Source organism: Felis catus, chromosome C1 (genome assembly GCF_018350175.1).
Source record: "Felis catus isolate Fca126 chromosome C1, F.catus_Fca126_mat1.0, whole genome shotgun sequence".
In the NCBI taxonomy this organism is placed as follows: domain Eukaryota; kingdom Metazoa; phylum Chordata; class Mammalia; order Carnivora; family Felidae; genus Felis; species Felis catus.
Window position 1 is genome coordinate 102,479,989 of NC_058375.1, and position 22,867 is coordinate 102,502,855.

Here is a 22,867-nt window from a genome sequence, read left to right on the forward strand (position 1 = left end):
AATGCAGCCAAGTTAACGAAATGCTGGAACAGCACTGCACTGTTTTGATATGTATTTCTTCTTTACTCCATCTTAGAAACGGAAACTCCACAAGGATTCAAAAAGAGAACATCAAATGTTACCACAGTTGGCTGTTCCTCTTGCTGCTGTTCTGAGTACTCTCGAAGAAGCTTTTATCACTGCTCTCAGCTGGTTCACTGTGCATTCATTTTTTCAGTTAGTCAACCTCCTACATTTCCACATATGGGATAGCTCAATCACCTGGAATACTTAGTGAATAAGCTACTAACTTAATTTAATGTTATAGTAGATAAAAAGCCATTTTGCTTTCATTCTCAGAGTTGTATTAATCCATTTCCCACCTCAGAAACAAGAGTATTCTAAGCATAATTTTATTGTCTTCTGATAATTGAGAGAACAATTCAATCTCTTAATCTAGACCAGTGGTTCTCAACCTTAATGTGCAAAAAGAATCATTTAAAATACTTGTTTTATTATTTTTATGTTATATTCTTCTTTGATGTTTGTTTATTTCTGAGAGAGAGAGAGGGAGAGAGCGTATGTGAACAGGGGAGGGGCAGAGAGAGAGAGAGAGGGAGACAGAGGATATTTGGCAGGCCCTGCGCTGACAGCTGAGAGCCTGATGCAGGGCTTGAACTCACGAACTGTGAGATCATGACCTGCGCTGAAGTCAGATGCTTAACAGACTTAGCTACCCAGGTGCCCCTAAAATACTTGTTTTAAAAGGAGATTCTTAGGCCCTCTCACCACAGATTATGATGCATGGAGTCCAGAAAACCAATTTTAAATAATGCAGATGGTTCAAATATTCCATTTTGAAAAACTATGACGTAGACAATTATTACTTTATCTTCATGTAATAATGTAAATGCTCAGAATATATGAAATTAAGTGAATATATTCTTCCTCTAAAACCTACCCAAGACTGCGCTTGGAAAAGATGTCTGCTATAACCTTGACATTTGATGCTTTAAGCTGAAGAAAGCGTGCCACTTATAAGAGTTTAGATTTGTTAAATTTTGAATAATTGAGATTTAACTATATATTCCAAAATGATATAAAATTTTGAAATAACCCATAATTCTGTAAATGAGTGGCAACAAGCGACTGCTGTGAAGGAATTTATAAGTTTCAAAGAATACAATTTTCTGATTCAGATAAAAACATGCACTTTTATTTAAGAAAGAGTAACCCTGCATTTAGAACAGGAAATTCCAAATGAAATAGATCCACACCCCTTTAAAGTATGGGTATTAACATTTTTTTCACTCTCTGTTGCTCTCTAAACCATTATTGGTGGTTCTTGTGGTAAAGTCCCATAATCTGGTAGTGGTTGCTGTTTTCCTCTTAAGTGTTTTATTAATAACTTATTTTAAAGTACTATTTTCTTAGCCTCAACCTCAGAATTTTTTTTAGACATTTGCCACTGGCACCAAGATATGAGCCAGAACTCTTTACACAGCTATCCTTAGCCTGCTCTTCAGTGGAAAATAAGAGGAAAAAGCCTTCTTTTTCTATCCTTTTTAGGAAGCATTTTCTCAGAAGCCACTCTTCTCACGTTTTCCTCATTTGCTTTAAAAACCCTTCCCAGAATCAATGCTTCAGCCATCTTTAATGAGGAGGGTTAAGTGCCTCCTTTTGCAGTCTACCATGTGGACTGACCGCTGCTTCACTATCAAGGTCCTACCCCTAGGGAGTTTCCACCCAGCATCAGAAATGCCCAGCACAAGGCTATGGACCTTATTGGACTCAGGAACTACTGAATGAGAAGTTAATCAATGTTTCTCACCTTGTAGGTACTCAACAAATTAGTGTTTAATAAATGAAAGCATGCTATAGTCCAGACTGGAGAGTCTGGAGTTGGATGTCAGAAGTCCCATATTTGAGTTCTAGTCATTCATTCCGAAGTATTTATTGAGTGTTTCTTCCATGCTAGACACTGTGTTTGGACACCGGCTAAAAAGATGATTAGGGAGGTTCCTGCCTTCTGGGAACTCACAATCCTAGCTGTATGACTCACTAGCTGGGGGGCTCAAAATATACAAAATATATTTGTATACATTGCATGGACACATCAAGTTCTCTCTCTCAGTTGTCTTAGTTGTTTAATGGGAATAATAAAACTTCCTTATCTACTTTTTGTGTTTTGTTAATATTTTGATTGAGATAGAATTGATGTATAACACTGTATAAGTTTAAGGTATATGGCGTACTGATTTAATACATTTATATATTGCAATAGATTACCACTTTAATGTTACCTAACACCTCTATTATGTCACATAATTATCATTTCTTTTTTTGTGGTGAGAACAATTAAGACTCACTCTCTTAGCAACTTTGAAGTTTATTATACAGTATTGCTGACTATAATCACTGTGCTGGTACAACAGATCTCCAGACCTTATTTACCTACTAGTTTCAAGTTTGCACCCTTAACTACATCTCCCCAATTAGCCTTGCCCCTCCTAGCCACCATTTTCTTCTATTTTTATGAGTTTTGCTTGTTAATATTCTGCATACAAGAGATATCATATAGTATTTGTCTTTCTCTGACTTATCTCCCTGAGCATAAAGCCCATTCATGTTGTCTCAAATGGCAAGATTTCATTCTTTTTTGTGGCTGAGTAGTATGAATTGATTTTAGTATTACTGCAAGACTCCTTGTTCTTAGCAGTGTGCCTGTTCAGGATATGACATTATTAGGTTAACTGAGGGCCAAAGAACCAAAAAGCAATTGCATGCTCAATGTTTACAAATTATAAATATAGAATTTAATTTAATGATTATATTGGTTAAAAAGAAAGCTATTTTGCTTTCATTCTTAGAGTTGTATTAATCCATTTTCTGCCTCAGAAAGAAGAGTATTCTAAGCATAACTTTATTGTCTTCTGGTAACTGAGAAAACAATTCAGGGTCTCTTAATCTAGACTAGTGGTTCTATATTTAAATAATTTATAACTTATAAACGTAATTATATTATAAATTTATACTTTATAAACATTTATACACTTCACTACTGATGAGAAACTACTATAAGAAATTTAGAGGGGCGCCTGGGTGGCTCAGTTGGTTAAGCGTCCGACTTCAACTCAGGTCATGATCTCATGGTTTGGTTCGTGAGTTCGAGCCCTGCATCGGGCTCTGTGCTGACAGCTTGGAGCCTGGAGCCTGCTTCGGATTCTGTGTCCCCCCTCTCTCTCTGCCCCTCTCCTGCTCTCACTCTGTTACTCTCTCTCTCTCAAAAATAAAATAAACATTAAAAAATTAAAAAAAGAAAGAAATTTAGAGAGAGACGAAATTACAAAACTCATATATATGTTTTCTTATGGTATTTTCGTGATTAGTTTTATAATGACATTATAGTGAGGATTAGCTATTTTGGTAGACTTGTTACTCATGATTAGCCTTTCAAATGCTTTTTGAAAATCACTACGGTGTGGCAGACTATGAGGCTTTCAAAACTTTACCTGTTTCAGATGATGTTGGGTTTCTAAGTACAAATAATGATTTATAACTTAAAAATACAATCAGTCTCTGGTTAAATCATGTAGCTCTGAAAATTACAGTAGATACTTCCAGTATCCTCTATCTGGAAATTCCTGGGAATTTTCCAATAATAGTTTCTAAAGTTGTGTTTAGCTACTTCTGCCTGTGTTTTTTAAAGATTGAGCTATAACTGACATATAACATATTAGTCCCAGGTGTGCAACGTAATGATTTGATATTTGTATATACTGCAAAAGGATCACTGTGGTAAGTCTAGCTAATATCCATCAACATACATAGTTTCAAAATTTTTTTTCTTGCTCTTTGCCCATTTTTAAATTGGATTATTTGCTTCCTTGCTATTGAGTTGTATGAGCTCTTTATATATTTTTGATATTAACCCTTTTTCAGATATATTGTTTACAAATATTTTCTCCTGCTCTATAGGCTGCCTTTTCAGTTTATTGTTCCTTGCTGTGCAGAAGCACTTTAGTTTAATGGAGTCCTGCTTGTTTAGCTTGGTTTTTGTTACCTGTGCTTTTGGTTTCTTATTCAACCTATTTGCCTTTATGGACTGTTATGAGAAGTCAGCAAAATAATAAATATGAAGGCAAAACTGAAAAAGTAGTTTGAAAACTGAGAAGTAGCTTCTAGAAGTATCACTTGATTTCTTACATTTCCCATTCAATCAGTAAGTATAAAGAGATCCTGGGTGGCTCAGTTGGTTTAACGTCCGATTCTTGATTTTGGCTCAAGAATGATCTTCTGGTTCCTGAGATCAAGTCCCTCATCAGGCTTCCAGGCTGTTATCACAGAGCATGCTTGGGATTCTCTCTCCCTCTCTCTCTCTCTCTCTCTGCCCCTCCCCTGCTTGCATGCATGCACACGCATGTGCGCTCTCTCTCTCAAATAAATAAACATTAAAAACAAGAGGTCTGCGGAGAATACAGAATTTAGTCTTAAAAAGAAAAACTCATTTAAATCTGTCAAAGCTGTTATGAGAATTGTAAAAAAAAAAAAAAAGTACTAGTGTTAAAATAAAACAAAGGAAAGAATAAAACATCTCACATCTAAGCTCATGTATATATAATACCACAGTTGTCTGTGGTATTTTGGGCAGCTGATTAAAAAAGCAAAAAACAACTGAAAAAAAAATAGACATAGAAAATCGTTCCAAGAACAGAGTACCACCCAGTAACCAAAACATTCCACTTCTTGGTTATGTAATTTCATGCTACACCTTAGGTTTATTTTAGAATATTTTAGCCTATGTCCTCCCTCCTTGACCTTCTTGGTTTGCTGAATGTTAAAAAGAGAGAGAATATGACTTACTGGCATTTCAGAAAAAAAAAAAAAAGTTCCAGTGTAAGGCTTACATGTCTAAAAAGAAGTCACAACAGGCACCCACTTAGGCTGCCCGGTGAGGTGAGAACGGGCATAGGCTCTAGAGTAGGACCACCTGGGCTGGAATCCTGGCCATAGTGCACTGGTAATGTTACTTAACCTCTCCAAGCTCTGGATTTTTCATCAATACCATAGGAATGATAATAGCTGTGGATAATTAAATGAGATTAGGTACCTAACGCCTAGCTCAAAATAAGCTCTTAATAAATGGTAGCTATTCTCTTCTTACCTATTTAACAAAAATGCACCTATTATCCTACCTAGAAGGAATTTTTGTGTATTCAGTTGGCTGTCACTTCATCTTGCAGTATCAAGTTTCAGGACCAGAAGTCCAGCTGGCTACTACCAGCACTGCTAGGCACTGGATACGACGGCTGTCATCATACTTGTCTTCTGAGTGATCTTCCACTGAGAAGACATTACGATGACCCATGTGGGCCGAAAACATTACTCCCTAGCACCCGCGATCATACCCAAGCAGAAAAAAGGTTTGTGAAATACAGCAGAAAGTAAGTTCCCGGAAAGCAAGAGGCAGACATTCACTTCACTTGGCCCTGAATGCCTTTGGAGGTCATAGTTTAAAAAGCTCTGAGGGAAATTTCTCACATTGGTTGCAAATGATCACATGGTACCTATTAAATGGTAACATTATTATGTAAGTGCCTGCTTGCGTGTGGGACCGTCTAGAAAGAATAGGATAGGCACTGTATATGCCCTCTGATGATGTCATTAACAAACAGGTGTCTCAGTAAGGTGCCTCAGATTTCACAATAGCCTCTAGCAATTTTTGGATCGGAAGGGTAAAAGATAAAGGCAATCTTACAACAAAAAAGAGAGAAAGAGATTTGTGTTTGTGTGTGTGCACACAAGCGTGCATGTGTAAATGTTCTGGCTACTTTTAATAATTACATTGGTCCTCCCAAGTTCTGGCCTCATCCAACAATCTCCCATAAGAGGAAGTACTCAGAAAAAAGCATTTAGTGTTTTCATAGAATTTTATCTTGGCTATACTTTTGTAGAAGGCATTCACTAAGTGTAGCAAATTAAAGGTGGCAGTAAAAGCTATATAACTCAAGCACAGTGACAGAAACTCATGGTCTGACTAGAAATGCTTTTCAGGTAGCTATAACATGTGGTCTAAAGGGGCACCTGGTGGCTCAGTCGGTTAAGCATCCAACTTTGGCTCAGGTCATGATCTCATGGCTTGTGAGTTCAAGCCCCGCATTGGGCTCTGTGCTGACAGCTCAGAGCCTGGAGCCTGCTTCGGATTCTGTGTCTCCCTCTCTCTCTCTGCCTCTCCCCAACTTGTGCTCTGTCTCCCTCTCTCTCTCCAAAATAAATAAAATGTAAAAAAAACCCCAAAAACATGTGGTCTAAAAACCCTAACTGAGGAAAAGTTTCATGTTATGATTTATGGAAGGCCTATAAGTAGAAAACTAGGCCAGAGAAGTACAGAAACACATTTCTAACCTTCGAAGAGACAAAGAAATAGGAAACATTTGAAAAGTGATTTTCCTTCATATGCCCCTTTCCCAAAGTGATGGGGCTGAAGGAGGGACCTCCCAACAAAAAAGGTGTTACCTGTGAATCCCGGTGAGCAGACACAACTATAACGATTAATGCCATCCATACAGACTCCGTGGACACAAGGGTTACTTGCACAGTCATCAAAATTGATTTCACAATTAACACCTGCAAAGATAAAAGTAGAAAAGAAACCATGCAGTATTACCACAAAAATAGCATGTGATGCTAGGTGTTAAGAAATCTAAAGAGTATACAGCCAACCCTAGATACAGCTATATTAATAAAGGTGTAATTGTAGATATGGGTAACTAAACAGCAAGGATATAGCAATCATAATTTTTACCATCATCTTATAAAAATACTGATACTTTGTTATGTACTTAACATGAATTTAGTGATGTCTTATTTCCAACTCATAGAAAACCGCTTTGGTAGTTTAAAAATTCTAAAACTAAAGCCCAGTAAAACTAGGCTTTAAACTAACAAAATTTCCATTGAAAGTTGTAAAAATTTTGATTCACTCATATTTTGTATTAATATTTATTAATAATAATTACGTTAAAATTTATTGAGCCATTATTATGTGCAAGTACTCTGCCTCCCACTTCACATAAGTTTTCTTTAGTCTTCTCACTCAACTGGTACATCAAGTTGTAATACACCCACTGTATCGTGGACTTGCACAACTACGGCAGTACAGCCAGGATGTGAACCAGGCACTTTGGATTCTGTCCGCTTCACCACACCACACTGGTCACTCTGTGATGAACGAGGCCATGCTGCCTCACTAGCCACAAATGAGGCAAGAGTTTCCATACTCCTGGATACTTTTAGGAGATGTGTCTAGCCTTGACTGAAAACCCCCATTCACCTACAATCAACCATGGCAGGCCGCAGGAGGCTATATTTTATTTGAGTAGGACCAGACACCATGCCCAAGATGAGCCAATGTAATTTTCTCATTGGGACACTGGAATATGAACTGTGGGACTATATGAACTGTGGTCTATAGATTTCTTTGCTTCCTGATAATCTCTGCAAAGATTTACCAATCAATTCTCACTTGGAATCTGTGAGATGCTTCTGTGTGCTTTCACTAGATCTTTTGTCTATTCTGTAGTTATCGTTTGCTTGTTTGCTAAGGAATCCTTAAACTAGTCAGGTTGGTTTCTGTGACTTAGAACCTAAAGAAACTTACTTAAAACAGTTTCCCATCATAAGACCATGGGTGAAAGAAGCCTCAGAAGTGATTCTGGGTTATTTATCTCACTTTAAGTACCCAGTAAATGAGAAACCACAATTATAACTAGCACATGGTAAAGTACCCCTTCTGTTTATACTCATCCAAAATCCAACTTACCAACTTAGGACCATGTTACGAATGGGTTATGGATTCTCACTCTAGAACTCAAAAGTCTATTCAGAATGATTAATTAAAATAGACCCGTCCATCTAGGCCCGTAGTACATGTCAGGTCTTTCTCCACCCATTATAGACCAAGATTTTTTTATAACGCCTACATCTCTTTGCTTTAATTCTCCCAACAGCCACAGGAAGGGATTTGGCAGTTTTCTGAGAGGTTTTGGGGCCTTCACTCTATGCTACCTGCACACCACTCATATTTACTTCTTGCATTTCTCAGTGACAGCTACTTACACCTTGCCTTCTCTGTCCTCCCCAGGGAATACACCTGATACATCCTGGCATAATGATATAATCCCAGAGAAAACAAAGTGCCTGCCAACCCACCACTCACCCAGGTTTCTAGTATGTTTGTTATAATGGGAATGATAGCAAAGCCTAAAACAGCCCCACCATTCTAAAGGCGTCCATTCAATTGCTTGTAAATCTCTCAAATTTCTTTTCGTACTGCAATTTCTCATGTCTGGGGACCAGCCCGGAAGCAAATTGCTTTTGGAAGGCTTCACAAAGATCTATTCAGCCCTTTTAGTGAGTTATCTAAACGTGGGGAGGGGGAAGGCACTTTCAACTGTGAAGGCATGGGATGTTTTTCGTATGCTTGAGCAACTCAAAAAGGACTTTGTTTTCAAACTTGGCATGTATGAGGTCCTGGACGAAGACCAGGGCCTTTGACAAGTTTGAAGAAATGGATTTGGAAATAACAAAATAAAATGAGGGCAGTTAACCACCTCCCCCACCTTTGCCCCCTATGTAGGCCATTTTCCTTAAATCAAGAATGAGTTCTCAATAAATCACTCTCTTGTATTGGCAGGTTCCCTTCTAACAAAGGCACACACTAGTTAATCTTCCACTAATACATTTTCTTTGATCTGAGACATAGTACTTCTCTGTCCATTAACCACAGTTGTGACCATAATTATTCCTCAAATAAGTAAAACAGACTCCAGTGAGACCTGCGAAATGCTGCCGCCTGAGAAAATAACTCAACATTCCCCCAGCAAGGAGCAGCATGCCCTCCCAACTAACGAGCAGTCACTCAACCAGAGTCGGGGAAACAGCACTGAACTCGGGGGTGGGAAACGGTGGCTGTGCATTCTAATTTACAATGACTGGACCGTGCTGTGAAGTCTCTGCTCTCCCTGAGAATTCCCCCAAATGCCCAAGGTCCACCCGAAACACGGCAGAAGAGAAGTGTCACATTAAAGATACTGGACTCTGAAACAGAGAAAAACACAACTGGAAGGACAGGAGGGAGCGAGAGGGAAAAGGGCCAGCTTCATTACTCTGAGTGGGGTGGAAGTTCAAGGGAAAAGGACAATCAAATCAAGACACGAAGGCAAGAGGGTTTCCAATTTTAAATAATAATTTCGATTTTTTGAGGTGGGGTGTCTTCTTCTAATAAAACACACACACACACACACACACACACAGTCATCAGTTTTGCAAAACTATTGTCTCTAATTTCTCCACTGACTAGAGACTGAGATGATTCTGGCTGAAGCTTTGGCTGTGCTTTTCAGAATCAGGACTGTTTTTTAGGTATCGAAGCATATGCCAAGAAAGTCTGAGATATCTGTGCAAATTGTTTTTCAGGAAGAGTGAAAACTCCAGAGGAGACATAAAGAGAGCGGGCTTACCTGACGTGCCTGGCTGGCAGTTGCACTGGTAGCCATTTACAAGGTCAATGCAGCGACCATCATTCAGGCAAGGGCTGCTGTAACATTCATCTATCTGGTCACTGCAGATGGCACCCATGTACCCCGGGTTGCAGATGCAGGTGTAGGAATCAATCCCATCCTGACACTGGCCATGGTGGCAAGGATCAGGGTCACAGTTGTCGATGTTCTCCTCGCACAACACACCAGTGAATCCTTGAAAGGAATTTTACCAAGAAGGCTTAAAAACCAAGGCAGACTCCACACCTGAATATAAGTGTGGCCACATCCACTATAGACCTCATGTCCTAACATTTCTACCACAGGCAACGAGCAGCTGAAACAAACCATTTATAAGGCAATCCTAGAGAGCTGTGTTTAAAACAAAGTTTTTCAAATAAAATTTGTAGAATTCAAATACCTTTCTCAAAATGATCAGTGGGTTTCACTGCAGAGATACTTTAACTGCATCATCATTTCATACTGGGCTTCAGTGGGGACTAGCTCTCAATATTTTTCCATTATATTTTTACCTCTCTATCCCTTTCTTCCCAAACGCAACATACAGATACTGTATTAATGGTTACGTGTATCTTATCTTCCCAATTCTGACCTTAGTATACAGAGAACTTTTCTGTATCCCTCTTAAATGCTCCCAGAGTACTGTGCTTACATATATACTAAGTTTTTAGTAAGTACCTGTTAATTAAAATGAATGAAAGTTTATGAGCATTAAAAGAAAAAGGGAAAATAAGACTTCATTCAACTTTAAATCCCTTTTAAAGGATTTTAAAGAAAGGCGAGGGGTGGGGTGGGCTCTCTTCCTTTCAAACATGAGTTCAAGATTTTTAAACTCTCTCCAGAGGTTATTCTCCATGAGGATAATCTGGCCAGAGGAGGACAAAATCTGGAACTCCTCCAACCAAAGACAACAGTTTGCAAAAAGAGAAAGAAGTGAACTGGTTCATCTGACGGGACCTAATCTAAGGAGGCCCAGTAAATGGTAATGTTCCAGTACTACTGAAACACTAATTCTCTGTGTTTATTTTTGTGACTTAGTTTGCTTTTCTGTCATCAGAAAGAAATCATGCACATGATGTTTAAAATCCTTTAAGAATCAATCTTCCAAAATAAGAAACAGGTCTGGAATTATATTCATAACTTCTTTTTCCCTTAAGCGGTCACATAAAAAATAAATTGAGAAATCATCTTTTCTAATAATTTCTAGTCCTTCTCTATAATACTGGTCTGTGTAAAAGCAAATGTGTAATAAGGGACGTTTGACTTATTCAAATCCACTCCCAAATGAGAAATGTGGCCACAGATCAGAAATGCAGAATATGTGTAAACAGATTCTTTTTCACTGGAGTAGCAGAAGTCAGGAAAGAGGACCTAAACTTTCCCAGAGTTCTCTCTCCCATTCAGATAACACACCTGACTCTCAGGGGCTGGGCAGTCTTTTACTCGGAAAACCTCTGCACTTGCACACAATGGCCCTTAGACTTCTGGGCCTTTGTTCAATCACTTGCCTCAAAAAACACAGAGACAGGTCTCCTGCTGAGAAGCCCTAGTGAAAAATAGCTTTCAGCTGGAATTCTTCCCTTTCCCAAAGGAGTAAGTCAAGCCAGCTGGAAACTCACCGCTGCCAAAATCTATCCCAGAAAGACCTGGACACCAAATGGAAATGTCCAAGCTAGGCCACTATTGTGGTGGAGAAGGAGGCAGGTGTTGTAGGAGGAAACCGTGAGAGAAGCAAAAACTATGCTGGAAGCAGCTCTCTCTAAACACAGAGCAGCTCATTAGTGGACTGGCCTGGTAGGGCAGCGAGTAGAGGACAGCCTCCTATTTTGTTCAGACAGACATATCAGGTGAACAGAAAGTGAGAACAATCTTACCTGTGGCACACTGGCATTCATAGCCATTTGGGTGATCAATACACTTTGCCCCATTCAGACACGGAGTACTGGAACAGTCATCAATATCAATCTGGCAAACTGGCCCAGTGAAACCTTAAAAGGGCAGAGTGATGACACGAGTCAAAGGATTCCCCTATGTCTATCCATCTAAGGTCTACAAAGGGCTTAAACCAGTGGCTCAGCAAACATAAAATTATTCTCCCCAGCAGGTAACTGGGATAACTGGGTGAAGCTCAGGGCATCAGAGACAACCGTGTGTGTCTCAACCTCTGTTTATTCCCAGTACAGATTTCACTTGCAGCTGAAGTAGGGACAGAATGGTTATACATGGAGCCCTCAAACAAGTGAGGGTAGCTTCAGAGGACTGAGACCTTCTCTCTGGAGAAATAACAAGGAGAGGCTATTGTCTGTGGCAGAAAATTTGGCATGTCTTCAACAGTAGCTTTGGGGGGCAAAAGGAGACACAGAGCATTCTTTGGAAAAAACTGACTTGTGTTGTCTGTTTCTGGACCTAGGGTGAAATATCTAACAATAAAAGTCTCACAGAGGGGCTTCAAGAATATGACCCATGGCGGGGGAAAATCCCTGAATAGCCTACAACTAAGGCTTCTGTGAGGTATGAACTTTCTGAAATATATACACAGACAGAGAGGTCATGGGCCATTCAGAATAGACTTGGACTTCTGGCCACAAAGGATTTGGATGATACACTAGCTGAAACAAACTCCCCGTTTCTGTACACACTCCGATTCCAAAGTGCTCACTTTAATGACTTCCTCATGTACAGCCCACACACATTCTCTCCTCCTCCCTTCCCTGTGGTCAGTCAGCTTTGTGCTTTCAAAGAAAACAGGGGCAGGTGGTGGGCACTTACCAGGCGGACACAGACACTGGAAGCGATTGACTTTATCTACACACTGACCATTGTTCACACAAGGGTTGCTCTGACATTCGTTTATCTCCAATTCACAATGCACACCTTTGAAACCTGAACAAATTAGACCACACAAGTGGCTTAGAAAGAAAGGCATATTCTAGCCAAGAAAGCACAAATTTGCAGATGACTACATCCTCTATGAGCGTGAACATTTCCGCAGAAGGCAAAGCGGAGTCTCCCCTGATGGGAAATAGTCACTGCAAGTATCAGTGAGATAGGAGCATACGGTGAGAAATGCACATCACTGTGAAGAGGGAGAAAAGGTTACCTCCAAAGACACTGGTAAAATATAGCATGCCAGCAAAGACACTCCTACATTCTCTGACCAGGCCCTGCTTCACTTTCAGAGCAGTGCCAGGCCCATAGGGTCCCCAATCAATGTTCACACAGACCCGCTGACCTGGAGATCCTGTTGCTCTCAGGCTATAAGTCAAGGTCAGGAGGGCCTTCCAGTGCTAGACTGGCTAGCAGGTTTAATCAAGTAAAGCAGCCACTATCATATGTCATTTTTTCATTTTTTAAATTATTATTTTTTTTTAGAGAGAGAGAACACGAGTGGGGGAGAGGGGCAGAGGGGCAGGGGAAGACAGAATCTTAAGCAGGCTCCGTGCTCAGCGTGGACCCCGACAAGGGGCTTGATCCCACAATACTGGGATCAGTACTCAACTGACTGAGCCACCCAGGCGCCCCTCAAATGTCATTTTAAACTGGACTTACCTGTGCTCTCTGAGAATTCAAGAAATGGTTTCTGTAGAAGCACTCCAGAGTACAACTAACAATATGCACATTACTACAGATAAATAGCAAGTTCCTAAACAATTACGGGTAAAATAATTTTTATAAATGGAATAGTAGGGTATTTATAATGTATCAAGAGATTAGGAAACCTTGCTATTTATAGGACTGTTATGGTAAATCCTTTGTTAAACCAAAGAATACTTGCATAAAAACAATCACTTCTGAATTTTTCTCTTACATGTAACTGATGTTGATATATGGACTTGTTTAATTTAGTGTCCATCACTCTAACAATTCTAGCACTGCCTTACTCCTTAAGGGTCCCCTTGGCTGGGAACCCTGTCATTATTGGGAATTAAATGCTGACAGAGCTCATGGGATTGCCACCCTGTACTGAGTGCTCCGCCTAAGAGAACTGCAGGGCACTGTCTCTTGTCTAGATCCCACATACTGACGGGCCCATGTACCTGGCATGCACAGACACGTGAAGCCTCCAATCTTATCCAGACAGGTCGCATCGTTCTGGCAGGGGTCGGAATGGCACTCATTGATATCCAACTCGCAACGAGGCCCTGTATAGCCCCTCAGACATTCACAGTGGAAGGCACCATCTGTATTCACACATTTTCCTGCATGCTCACAAGGATTGCTATTGGCTAGAAAACACAAGCACCAATTACTGGAATCAAAGTACTTTGATAGAATTTCCACAAATATGGATTGCAGAAGTGGACCTGACTCTGCATAATGACAGCATTAGGGCTAGGCCTTTAATAATCCGGTTCTCAATTTACTATTTTCTTCCTTAAAATACAAAGAAGAAAGGAAGAAGCCAAGGCAAGGCAAGAATAAAGCAATTTCAACTCTTGTGCATCTCTGTTCTTTTGCCCGAACTGTCACTTGGGTAGGGCTTCCTGTTAGGAATCAGGTACAGACTTTCCATTTACTCAGTTCTTAGAAGAGAATATATGTTTACATTGGGGGGTTATAAACAGTAAGCATGTAACAGGAGAGATCGGAGGTTTGGGTGTAACATGCTCCTAGAGTAAAATGTGCTTCTGTCTGAATGCTCACTGAGCTCGACAGACACCATGAGGCATAGGGAAGGTTCCGTGTACTTACCCATGGCACATTCATCCACATCTTCTGTGCAGTCAGCGCCTTTGTAGCCTTGGGGGCAGGTGCAAATATACTGCCCGTTCAGGGGGTTGGTATCACACAGTGCCCCCTTATGGCAAGGATTGCTGATGCATGCATCATCCAAATGACACAAGAGACCTGTCACACAGGGTGGGGCAAGGAGAACAAAGAAAAAATGTCCCTTACTTGAGGAAGAGTTTTCTCTTTCATGGAGTTGGGAAAATCTTATGCTCACCTCACCAAAGTCCAACATGGAGATTTAGAGGCAACTTCCCTAATCCTTTGCCTAATCCTACCTTAGGGACATGCTGCAGCCAGCAGCAAGCAAGGAGCCTCTGTGGACAACCCTCGTGCTCTGACCCTAAGCCCCCAGCGAGACCTCTCCTCAAGGGTACAGGCATCCCAGGCCATAAAGTGAGATGGTCAGAGGATGGTGACATGAAAATGGAGAGAGCCTTCTGAGAGGGCTGCCAGATTAGCAAATAAAAATAGAGGATGTCCAGTTCAACTTGAATTTCAAATAAACAACAAATGATTTTTTACTACATATTCCAAATACTGCATGTATCTTATATTTTATTATATTTTATTTAGCAACTACTTTCCTAAAATTATGCTTGCTACCTGACGATCATGGGGCCACCAGGATTTGACTAGCCTCAGAAGACAAAACAAAAACAAAAACAAAAAACAGCTGAACATCATAAGCCTACACTAGAGTAGCTTTTTAATAGTGTCAACATTCCTGGCTCAAGTGCCCCCAGGACTCTAAAGGTATTACTAGGTCCCATGTTCCATGTAATTCACATGGGAACTGGATTTTCCAGTCTGCAATTAGCTTAAGAACAGGTAACTAATGCTTCGTCTACAAAGCTAGAGGTGGGGCCTTTCCAAAAGCCGAAATGAGAACATTTCAAAAGTGCTGGGTACAAAATTCTCAGTTAAGCTATCTTCTTCTGTCACATTCCTCCCTTCACTGCTATCTACCCCTAGGACTGGGAGCTGTTACCTTCAGAGACTAGAGCAACTAACTCTGCAGTTAGTAAAATTCTTCCCTTAGAGGAATATTTCCATAGACACTGAGAGTTGGAATGCGTTCAAATGTTTCTCTCCTCCCAACTCCCTCTGAGTAAAAGAGTTCTTCTCAAAATGAAGTTCCTAAATCCATTTATTGGTAATTTGGTCTTAATTTCTGAGAAATTAACCTTAATTCCTGAGGTGCTTTTCAGCCTCAAATCTTAAGGAGGTCAACAGAAGTTCCCAAGGCAACAGTTACTAACTTTCATTTTAGGGGGATGAAAAACTGAGGTATGCAGATTTAAGATGAGAGCCAAAAGCCCTAAAGAAGACTACTTTCATAGCACTTGAGCTAGCAATTACACTTCCAGAATTAACACTTGACTAACATGTTCCTACAGATGCTCATTAAAAGATCCTGAATGCTCCCCGGCCCCTTCCGTGAACTCCAGTTCTGTCCTGCTGGCCTCACCTGCCTTTCCTTCAGGGCACATGCAAGAGAAGGAGGCCACACGGTCAATGCACGTGGAGCCGGGAGTGCAGGAGGCGAAGGCGCAGTCATCGATGTTCTCACTGCAGTCGTCTCCACTCCAGCCATTGACACACACGCAGCCATAGCCCCCGTTGCGGTTGGTGCAGGTGCCTCCGTTCTGACAAGCGTTAGGTTGCAGCAGACACTCGTCTACATCCTCTGTGCAGAACTGTCCTTTGGGGGAAGAAAGTGCCTTTGATTAGGGCTCTGAAGTCCCAAAGAATTAGTACCACACCAGCTCCCGCACATGCCTCATCCTCATGTGACCTGCCTGAAATTCAGGCAAGCGGAACTCACAGTGGACCAGGTCTTCATGTGAATTTTAGGGCTACCATAGACAATCCACATGATATCTATTCCAGACAAATAAAGAGGAATGGAAACTGCCATTCCTAGAAATTCTGACGTGAGAATTTAGCCAACCTATTAAAGAAAAAATTAGTCTTGCAGCATCCTTAACTCAGTTAAATCCCTGGGGCAATGAATATGTAAGTGAGAAGTGGGAAGAAGAGTATAGGAGAGGAGTGAAAAACAGGAGTGAATGATGAGAAGGAATCTAAATGTCAAAATGTCAAGGCAGTTGTTCTATATCCTGATTGCATCAATGTCAACATCCTGGTTATGATACTGTACAACAGATTTGCATGATGATGTTATCATTGGGGGAGCCTTGGTAAACAGTATAGGGTATCTCTCTGTATTAATTCTCATAACTGCATGTGAAACTATGATAATCTCAAAACAAAAAGTTTAATTAAGAAATAAAAGAAAGGATGAGAGAGGGGAGGCAGCAGAGATGGACATGAAAAGCTTTGGTAAACTGTAGAGGTGAAAGGCAACACCAAGATGACGGACGAAATTGGAGCAAACTGTGCACAGCCTGTGGCACCCAACCTTCAAGGATGTGGATTTGTGGAATAAGATGCAGAAAACTGACCCAGTGATATAGAAGACGGAAAAAGGATTGGTTTGATCTGTCTGAAAAAGAGCAAACTGAAGGACAATATGTGAGACCACTTATGGATATAATGCAGGTCACTATAACAGCAAAGGATGGGGCCTATGACAAAAGCTCTCGGGCTCTGTGATAAGGAACAAAAGCATGTCTTCAGCTTACAAGCAAGGAATCTGTGATTAACAAGCAATTTAGTGCCAGACCACATGGATTATGAAACAAATTGATGAATATCAGTTTAGACAGCTATCAAAGGGAACTCATGTTCAGATCATCTGAATTCTCCAAAACACAACACAAGTGGCTGAAACTCAAAAAAAAAAAAAAAAAAAAAAAAAAACCCTCAAGGTGTCCTTTAATTCTATCTTTGTTAAAGAATTCGATGAATAATTTAAAAAGGCATGCTGGTGAAGAGGCCTCTCAATAAAAAAGCACATGATGTTTATACTCAGAAAATGCCAAGGCTATCCCTAGTCCCTAGAATTCCTAACAGTAACTCAAGTGGCTCTTTTCAGAAAGCCTTCAATGTGCCCAGCTGTGTAGCCATCACTGCTAACAGAAGTTAGTTGTATCTGATCTAACCTGACTGTCTATTCTTTACCCTAATCTAACCTGTACACCCATTATTACAGAACTACCATCTGAGGTGCCAGGGTGGCTCAGTCGGTTAAGCGACTGACTTCAGCTCAGGTCGTGATCTCATGGTTCGTGGGCCTGAGCCCTGTGTTGGGCTCTGTGCTAACAGCTCGGACCTAGAGCCTGCTTCGGATTCTTTGTCTCCCTCTCTCTCTGCCCCTCCCCTACTCCTACTCTGTCTCTCTCTCAAAAAAAAAAAAAAAAAGAACTAGCATTACTCTATTGCACTTACTTGATTCTACATCCACCTCCCATCACTTGGCTGTAAACAACCTCAGTTCAGGAATATTTTTTTGTATCCCTAGCTAAAATCTCACTGACTAGGATGGCAGGATGGGTGTGTGGGCATCTCTGGAACTCTGTGCTCATCACCCCCATTCTGTGTGCTTCTCCTCACCCCACTTCATCCATATAATTCTTGAAGGAGTCACCATACCTTTACACGATCATGACCTCCTAATCTAGCTGACTGACCCAGGATGGGCATCTGACACAAGCTGTTACCACTATGTCCCTTTTCTAAATTTTTGGACTAAGGACCCTTTGCCACATGGACCAAAAGGATAAAGTGGCTGGTCTACAAAGTGATAGGGGTGAATCAGAAGTGCACAGAAGAGAAAAACAGAATCATGGTGGCATTCAAGTTGTTGGTTCCAGTTGTTCCTGAAGCCCAAATGCTCATAATGAGAGATGGCCCTTTCAATAGGTTTCCCTAATTTCAGATGGGGATCTGTCAACTGCACCCCCCAGTATTAACTAATACGAACTGAGTGAGTGAGTCTGCATACACGCACCGGCAATCACTTCCCCCAGGGCACATGATGTCATTTATTGCAGAAAGCACAGGCAGAAATGCTGCATCAGAGTAAAGACAGACATGTAATTAGGATACAGGTGGGATTTAGAAATGAAAACATGACTAAGAAGTAGGTAAAGAGTTACTGTAACCTGGAAATTACTGAGAGTCTTGTCTCTTAAGCTAACTCAAATATCTAGGGTACCCTCAAACCAAACTTACGTGGTGAATCTGAGCAATTTGGATGTTCTTTTTCTTTTTGACTGGCTCTGTGATAGTTCTGAGTATAGGACACTGTGCGTTTAAAAATATCTCGAATGTATTTCTTACATAACATAATATTCAGACACTTAAATATTATAGTAAGACAGACTAGGTAAATAAAACAATGCTTGGAATGGATATTTGGCACCCCTGGGAAAGGAAACCAAGAGTCATTGTTTCCCTGCTTTGAACCAGGCATTGTGCTGAGCTGTCACAAAATTTATCTCATTTAGAGTCAAGGAAACAGGCTCAGGTAAAATAACTGGTGTCAGGCAGGGAGAGCAGGGGAAGCAGGATTTAAACCAGAGCTGCCTACCTCTAAAACTCTTTTCTTTTTTTAATGTTTATTATTTATTTCTGAGAGAGAGACAGAGTGCAAGCAGGGGAGGGGCAGAGAGAGAGAGAGGGAGATGCAGAATCCGAAGCAGGCTCCAGGCTCCAAGCTGTCAGCACAGAGCCTGACACGGGGCTTGAACTCAGGAACCATGAGACCATGACCTCAGCCGAAGTCAGACGCTTAGCTGACTGAGCCACCCAGGCACCCCTAAAACTTTTAATGAAGATTTGAGGTGTGAGTCTGACCGTATCAAAACCGTCTTTGTGTGCCTCAGTTTCCCAAGTTCATGAAGGCACGAGGAAGTGAAGAGGGTGAAGAAGGATGGGAAGGACTCAAATCATTACTCACGTGATCAGATTACAGGAAAAATTCAACAGTCAAATTATTATCCAAAAATCAAATGTACTTTTAGGTACAGTTTGCTATTTTTTGAATGGGATTGTTGTTGAAGATTAGAACACCTGAGAATTGTATATCTATCTGTTAGATAATGTTTGTCAGAGTAACCAAATCTAGAGAGCCAAAAGCACACTGGCTTATAAATTACTTTCTACAAAATGGGTCATTTTTCTCTAAGATTCAGGAACATTTCTCCAGAAAAACATTCGCTCTCAGACTCATTTCTGCCAGAATTTTTTTACTCTTCATTCCAATTCTACAAACCAGAATGAGGAAAATGGTAAGCTGGGAGGCCACTACAAGTGCTTGCTCCAAAATTCCCATTGGAATGCCTGCTAAGATACTGCCCCTCCTTCAGGCCACCACTTCTTGGCACAGGAGGAAATCAATGCAGAAGCCTAAGAATAAGAAACATCAGGGTCAGAAAGGTCACTAGTCAGAAAGGTCACTAGTAAGTGAGAGCAATGCCATTCAAATCCAGATCAGTCTGGCTCCAAATCTACTGCCCTTCTCACTACAGCAAAGTTTCCAGCCTTGCTTTCAATCAACAAGATCTGCAGGCTAGATCTCTGATCCTAGGATCATAAAGCACGCTGAGAAGGCAGGAAGCATGTGATAATTAAAGAACACCCTTGGTACAGATGAGAATAAAGGCGGAAAGTCACTGAATATTGAAATAGGAAGAGTTTACGGTGGTCATCTGGAGGGGTTGGTGCATGGTCTGAGGTCATTTGGCTCTCACCACTACTCCATGGCAAGAAAGCATTAACCTGAGCTGGAGGCAGAAGGCTCACTGAGGGTGGTAGGACTAGGTCCTGAAGACATCAAAATGACTGAAGGGTATTCCTTGGCTGGGGTTTAAAAAGAGGAAAGGTTGGAGATCATTTAAGGCTTTGAATTCTAGTATGAATTCTGAATGTGATACAACAAGCAAGGGTGAGTTATTATAGGCTCACACATGGGGAAAGATGATCAAAACTGCATTTGAAGATTAGTCTAGAATATAGGAGGGACTAAAACAAATGGCTCTCTGTTAGTAGGGAGAGAAGGAGACAGAACTAAGTTATGAGCTACCCAGCATACAAACGCATCTGGTGAAAAGGGAGAGCTATGTTGTATCCATGCCCTACCAAGCTACTAAATGTTCCACTCAAACAAGTCTCAGCATGGATATCATCTGTGTCAACACACACACTTGGCTGGTGACTCCCAAAATATATTGCACAAAGCTCTGTTAGGCAAGTTTTTGAGGGCATCAATTATCCCTCTTAGTAATTTCCACCTGCCAGATATTGCAAGCTACTGCTATTTAATGTTGAGGCTAAGGAACTGGGCTACTAGGCCCTTCCCATTTCCCAACAGCAAAAGAGAAAAGAAGTAACTTGTTATTAGCAACTACCTTCTCTACTGCCACCATGAGTCTCAGCTAACTTGGTATGAAATGTCACAGTACCAAATCCTCGGCTGATACCTTAAACACTTAGGGCCACCCGTAGCTCCCGATAATTTTCTGGCTGATCACTTTTGCCTCTGAAATATATCTCAAATCTACACCTTCCCTTGCTTTATTTTACTCCAGACACAATGACTTACTGTTGGCTCAAACATTAAGTTCTTTCTTACCTCAGAACCTCTGCATATCCTGTTCTCACCACCTCAAAATATTCTTCTCCCTCTTATTTATATGGCTAGTAACTTCCCATTCTTTGACTTCTCTTATAACTTAACTAGATATCCAAATTCACATCTTCCCAATTTTCTCCATATGCATCTATTTAATTCACTCTATCCTGCCACCATCAAAAGTTGAACTTTTGGATTTATTTATTCTTTACAGAATAAATACATATATTTATCCTTTACAGAATACATATATTTATCCTTTACAGAATACATACATATATTTATTCTTTACAGAATAAATAATATATTTATTTATTCTTTTCTCTGCCCCTATTAGACTATATGCTCCTTGAGGACAGGAACTGTGGCTGCCATTCACCTCAGTTTATGTATCTGGCACTTTACCAGGCACTGGGTAAAACAGACCTTAGACTTCAGATTTAATGTAATGTGCTCATTTTACGCACGGGGAAACTAGGGCCAGAAAGGTGCGGTGACTTGTCCACATTTGCACAACGAGTTGGAGGAATGTTAGAAATAGACAAAATTAAAAAATGGAAATCATCAAGTGCTGAAAAGGATGTTGGGGGTGTGAGGTCATAGCAGATCAAGTTAGTCGTCTGAATAAGGAAGGGGACTCTGAGCTGGCTGTTGAGAGAGCAGGATTGAGAAACACAGGGGAAAAGCAAGGCACTTCAGTAGTGCTACTAAGGAAGACAATACTAAAAACCCACCATCAGAAAATATGTCCGCTGCATTAGTTTTGTTGGAGTAGGTCTCCTTCATGTCGATAGTTTCTTACTGCCTCATCCTATGGTCTTAAAATCAACGGATGAATGAGTTAGATTGTGGGCACAGCCTCTGGAAGTTAATATAAGAGAGTGAACCCAAGAGGGCTGTACTAAAATGGAAACCATGACTGAGGCTTCATCAGCATCAAGCTCTAGCCCAGTGAGCCAGGACCTCTAAACAGACACCACTTATGAGTTGCAACACACTGGGATGCAAACAGCTCATTATGGCTCTTTCAAGGTACCACAAACAAACCACCAATCTGACTTGGAGTTACAAGTGACTGTGAAGTGAGAGGAAAGGAAAAACAGAAAAGAAATGATCACTGACCCTTAGCACTTCAGGATAAAGTCCTTTCCCTGCCTAGTCATCTCTCAACTGTGAAGTGTGTGGGAAAAACTTTTATCACATCAGTGGCCCTGTTAAGGGTCAACTCTCATTGCAACAACAATCAGCACATGAAGAATAATATAAAAAATGAGTTTGGCAGGCCCTTGCTCTGGCCCTGCTACCTCCTCTGTTGTGGTTAAATCAAGAGAATTCAGTCTCCAGTATCTCCTTCCAGCCAACTATCACCCAAGCTCCTAAGTGTGGAGGTTCCATCTTTCCATATCATAGTAGAGCACACCCATAACCTTGTCCTACAGAACCTTCTCTATGCACAGATGCTCTATTCCACTGCAGAAGTGTAAGATCAGAGGATAAGCTTGACTGTCCTAGTCCTGGCTGGGTCTAGAGCTGGTTGAAACATTCTGTATAAACTCGGGAATCTACAGGTTCTGCCTAATGAGAAAACATGTGCACTAATACACAAACACATGAATGTGTATAAGAGGCCTGGGGGTATGCAAGTGGCTAAGGGGATAATGTGGTAGGAGGGGATATACATACAGATAAATGCAAGAATCTCAGTGAATGTTGCCCCAATCCTAGACACCATCAGCTTTTCTAGGACTCCTCAAAAGCCTGGTTTCCCTGTATCCTGACCAATATATTTCCTAAAGAATCACCAGAATGATCTCAATGTGTACAATGGATTGTACTATTTGCCTGATCAAATCCTTTGATGACAAAGGGTTTGATGACTTCATTATAGTTAGGATGAAATTCTAAATGCTATCCATTTTTTTCTGCCAATCTCTCTAGTCTCTCCTTTGGAAACACCACTAGCTCTAGCCACTCTGGCTTTTTTTTCATTTCTCAAAATGATCAGTCTTTCCTCAGGGTCTTTGCATATGGTGTTCCCCATGTCTGGAACACTCTCATC

The 22,867-nt window shown here is 40.8% G+C and overlaps 1 protein-coding gene across 2 annotated transcripts in view; it reads right to left on the reverse strand.

Moving 5' to 3' along the window:
- The window catches only part of NOTCH2 (notch receptor 2), a 164,448-nt gene that overhangs the window by 43,778 nt on the left and 97,803 nt on the right, over nucleotides 1–22,867 (reverse strand). For both annotated transcript variants that reach the window (XM_011285094.4, XM_019837710.3), the window contains exons 6-12: nucleotides 15,739–15,972; nucleotides 14,232–14,387; nucleotides 13,577–13,765; nucleotides 12,309–12,422; nucleotides 11,414–11,527; nucleotides 9,501–9,734; nucleotides 6,496–6,606 (exon numbers count right to left, since the gene is read on the reverse strand). In XM_011285094.4, the coding sequence (XP_011283396.1) occupies nucleotides 6,496–6,606; nucleotides 9,501–9,734; nucleotides 11,414–11,527; nucleotides 12,309–12,422; nucleotides 13,577–13,765; nucleotides 14,232–14,387; nucleotides 15,739–15,972 (1,152 nt within the window). The remainder of the gene's footprint in view (nucleotides 1–6,495; nucleotides 6,607–9,500; nucleotides 9,735–11,413; nucleotides 11,528–12,308; nucleotides 12,423–13,576; nucleotides 13,766–14,231; nucleotides 14,388–15,738; nucleotides 15,973–22,867) is intronic.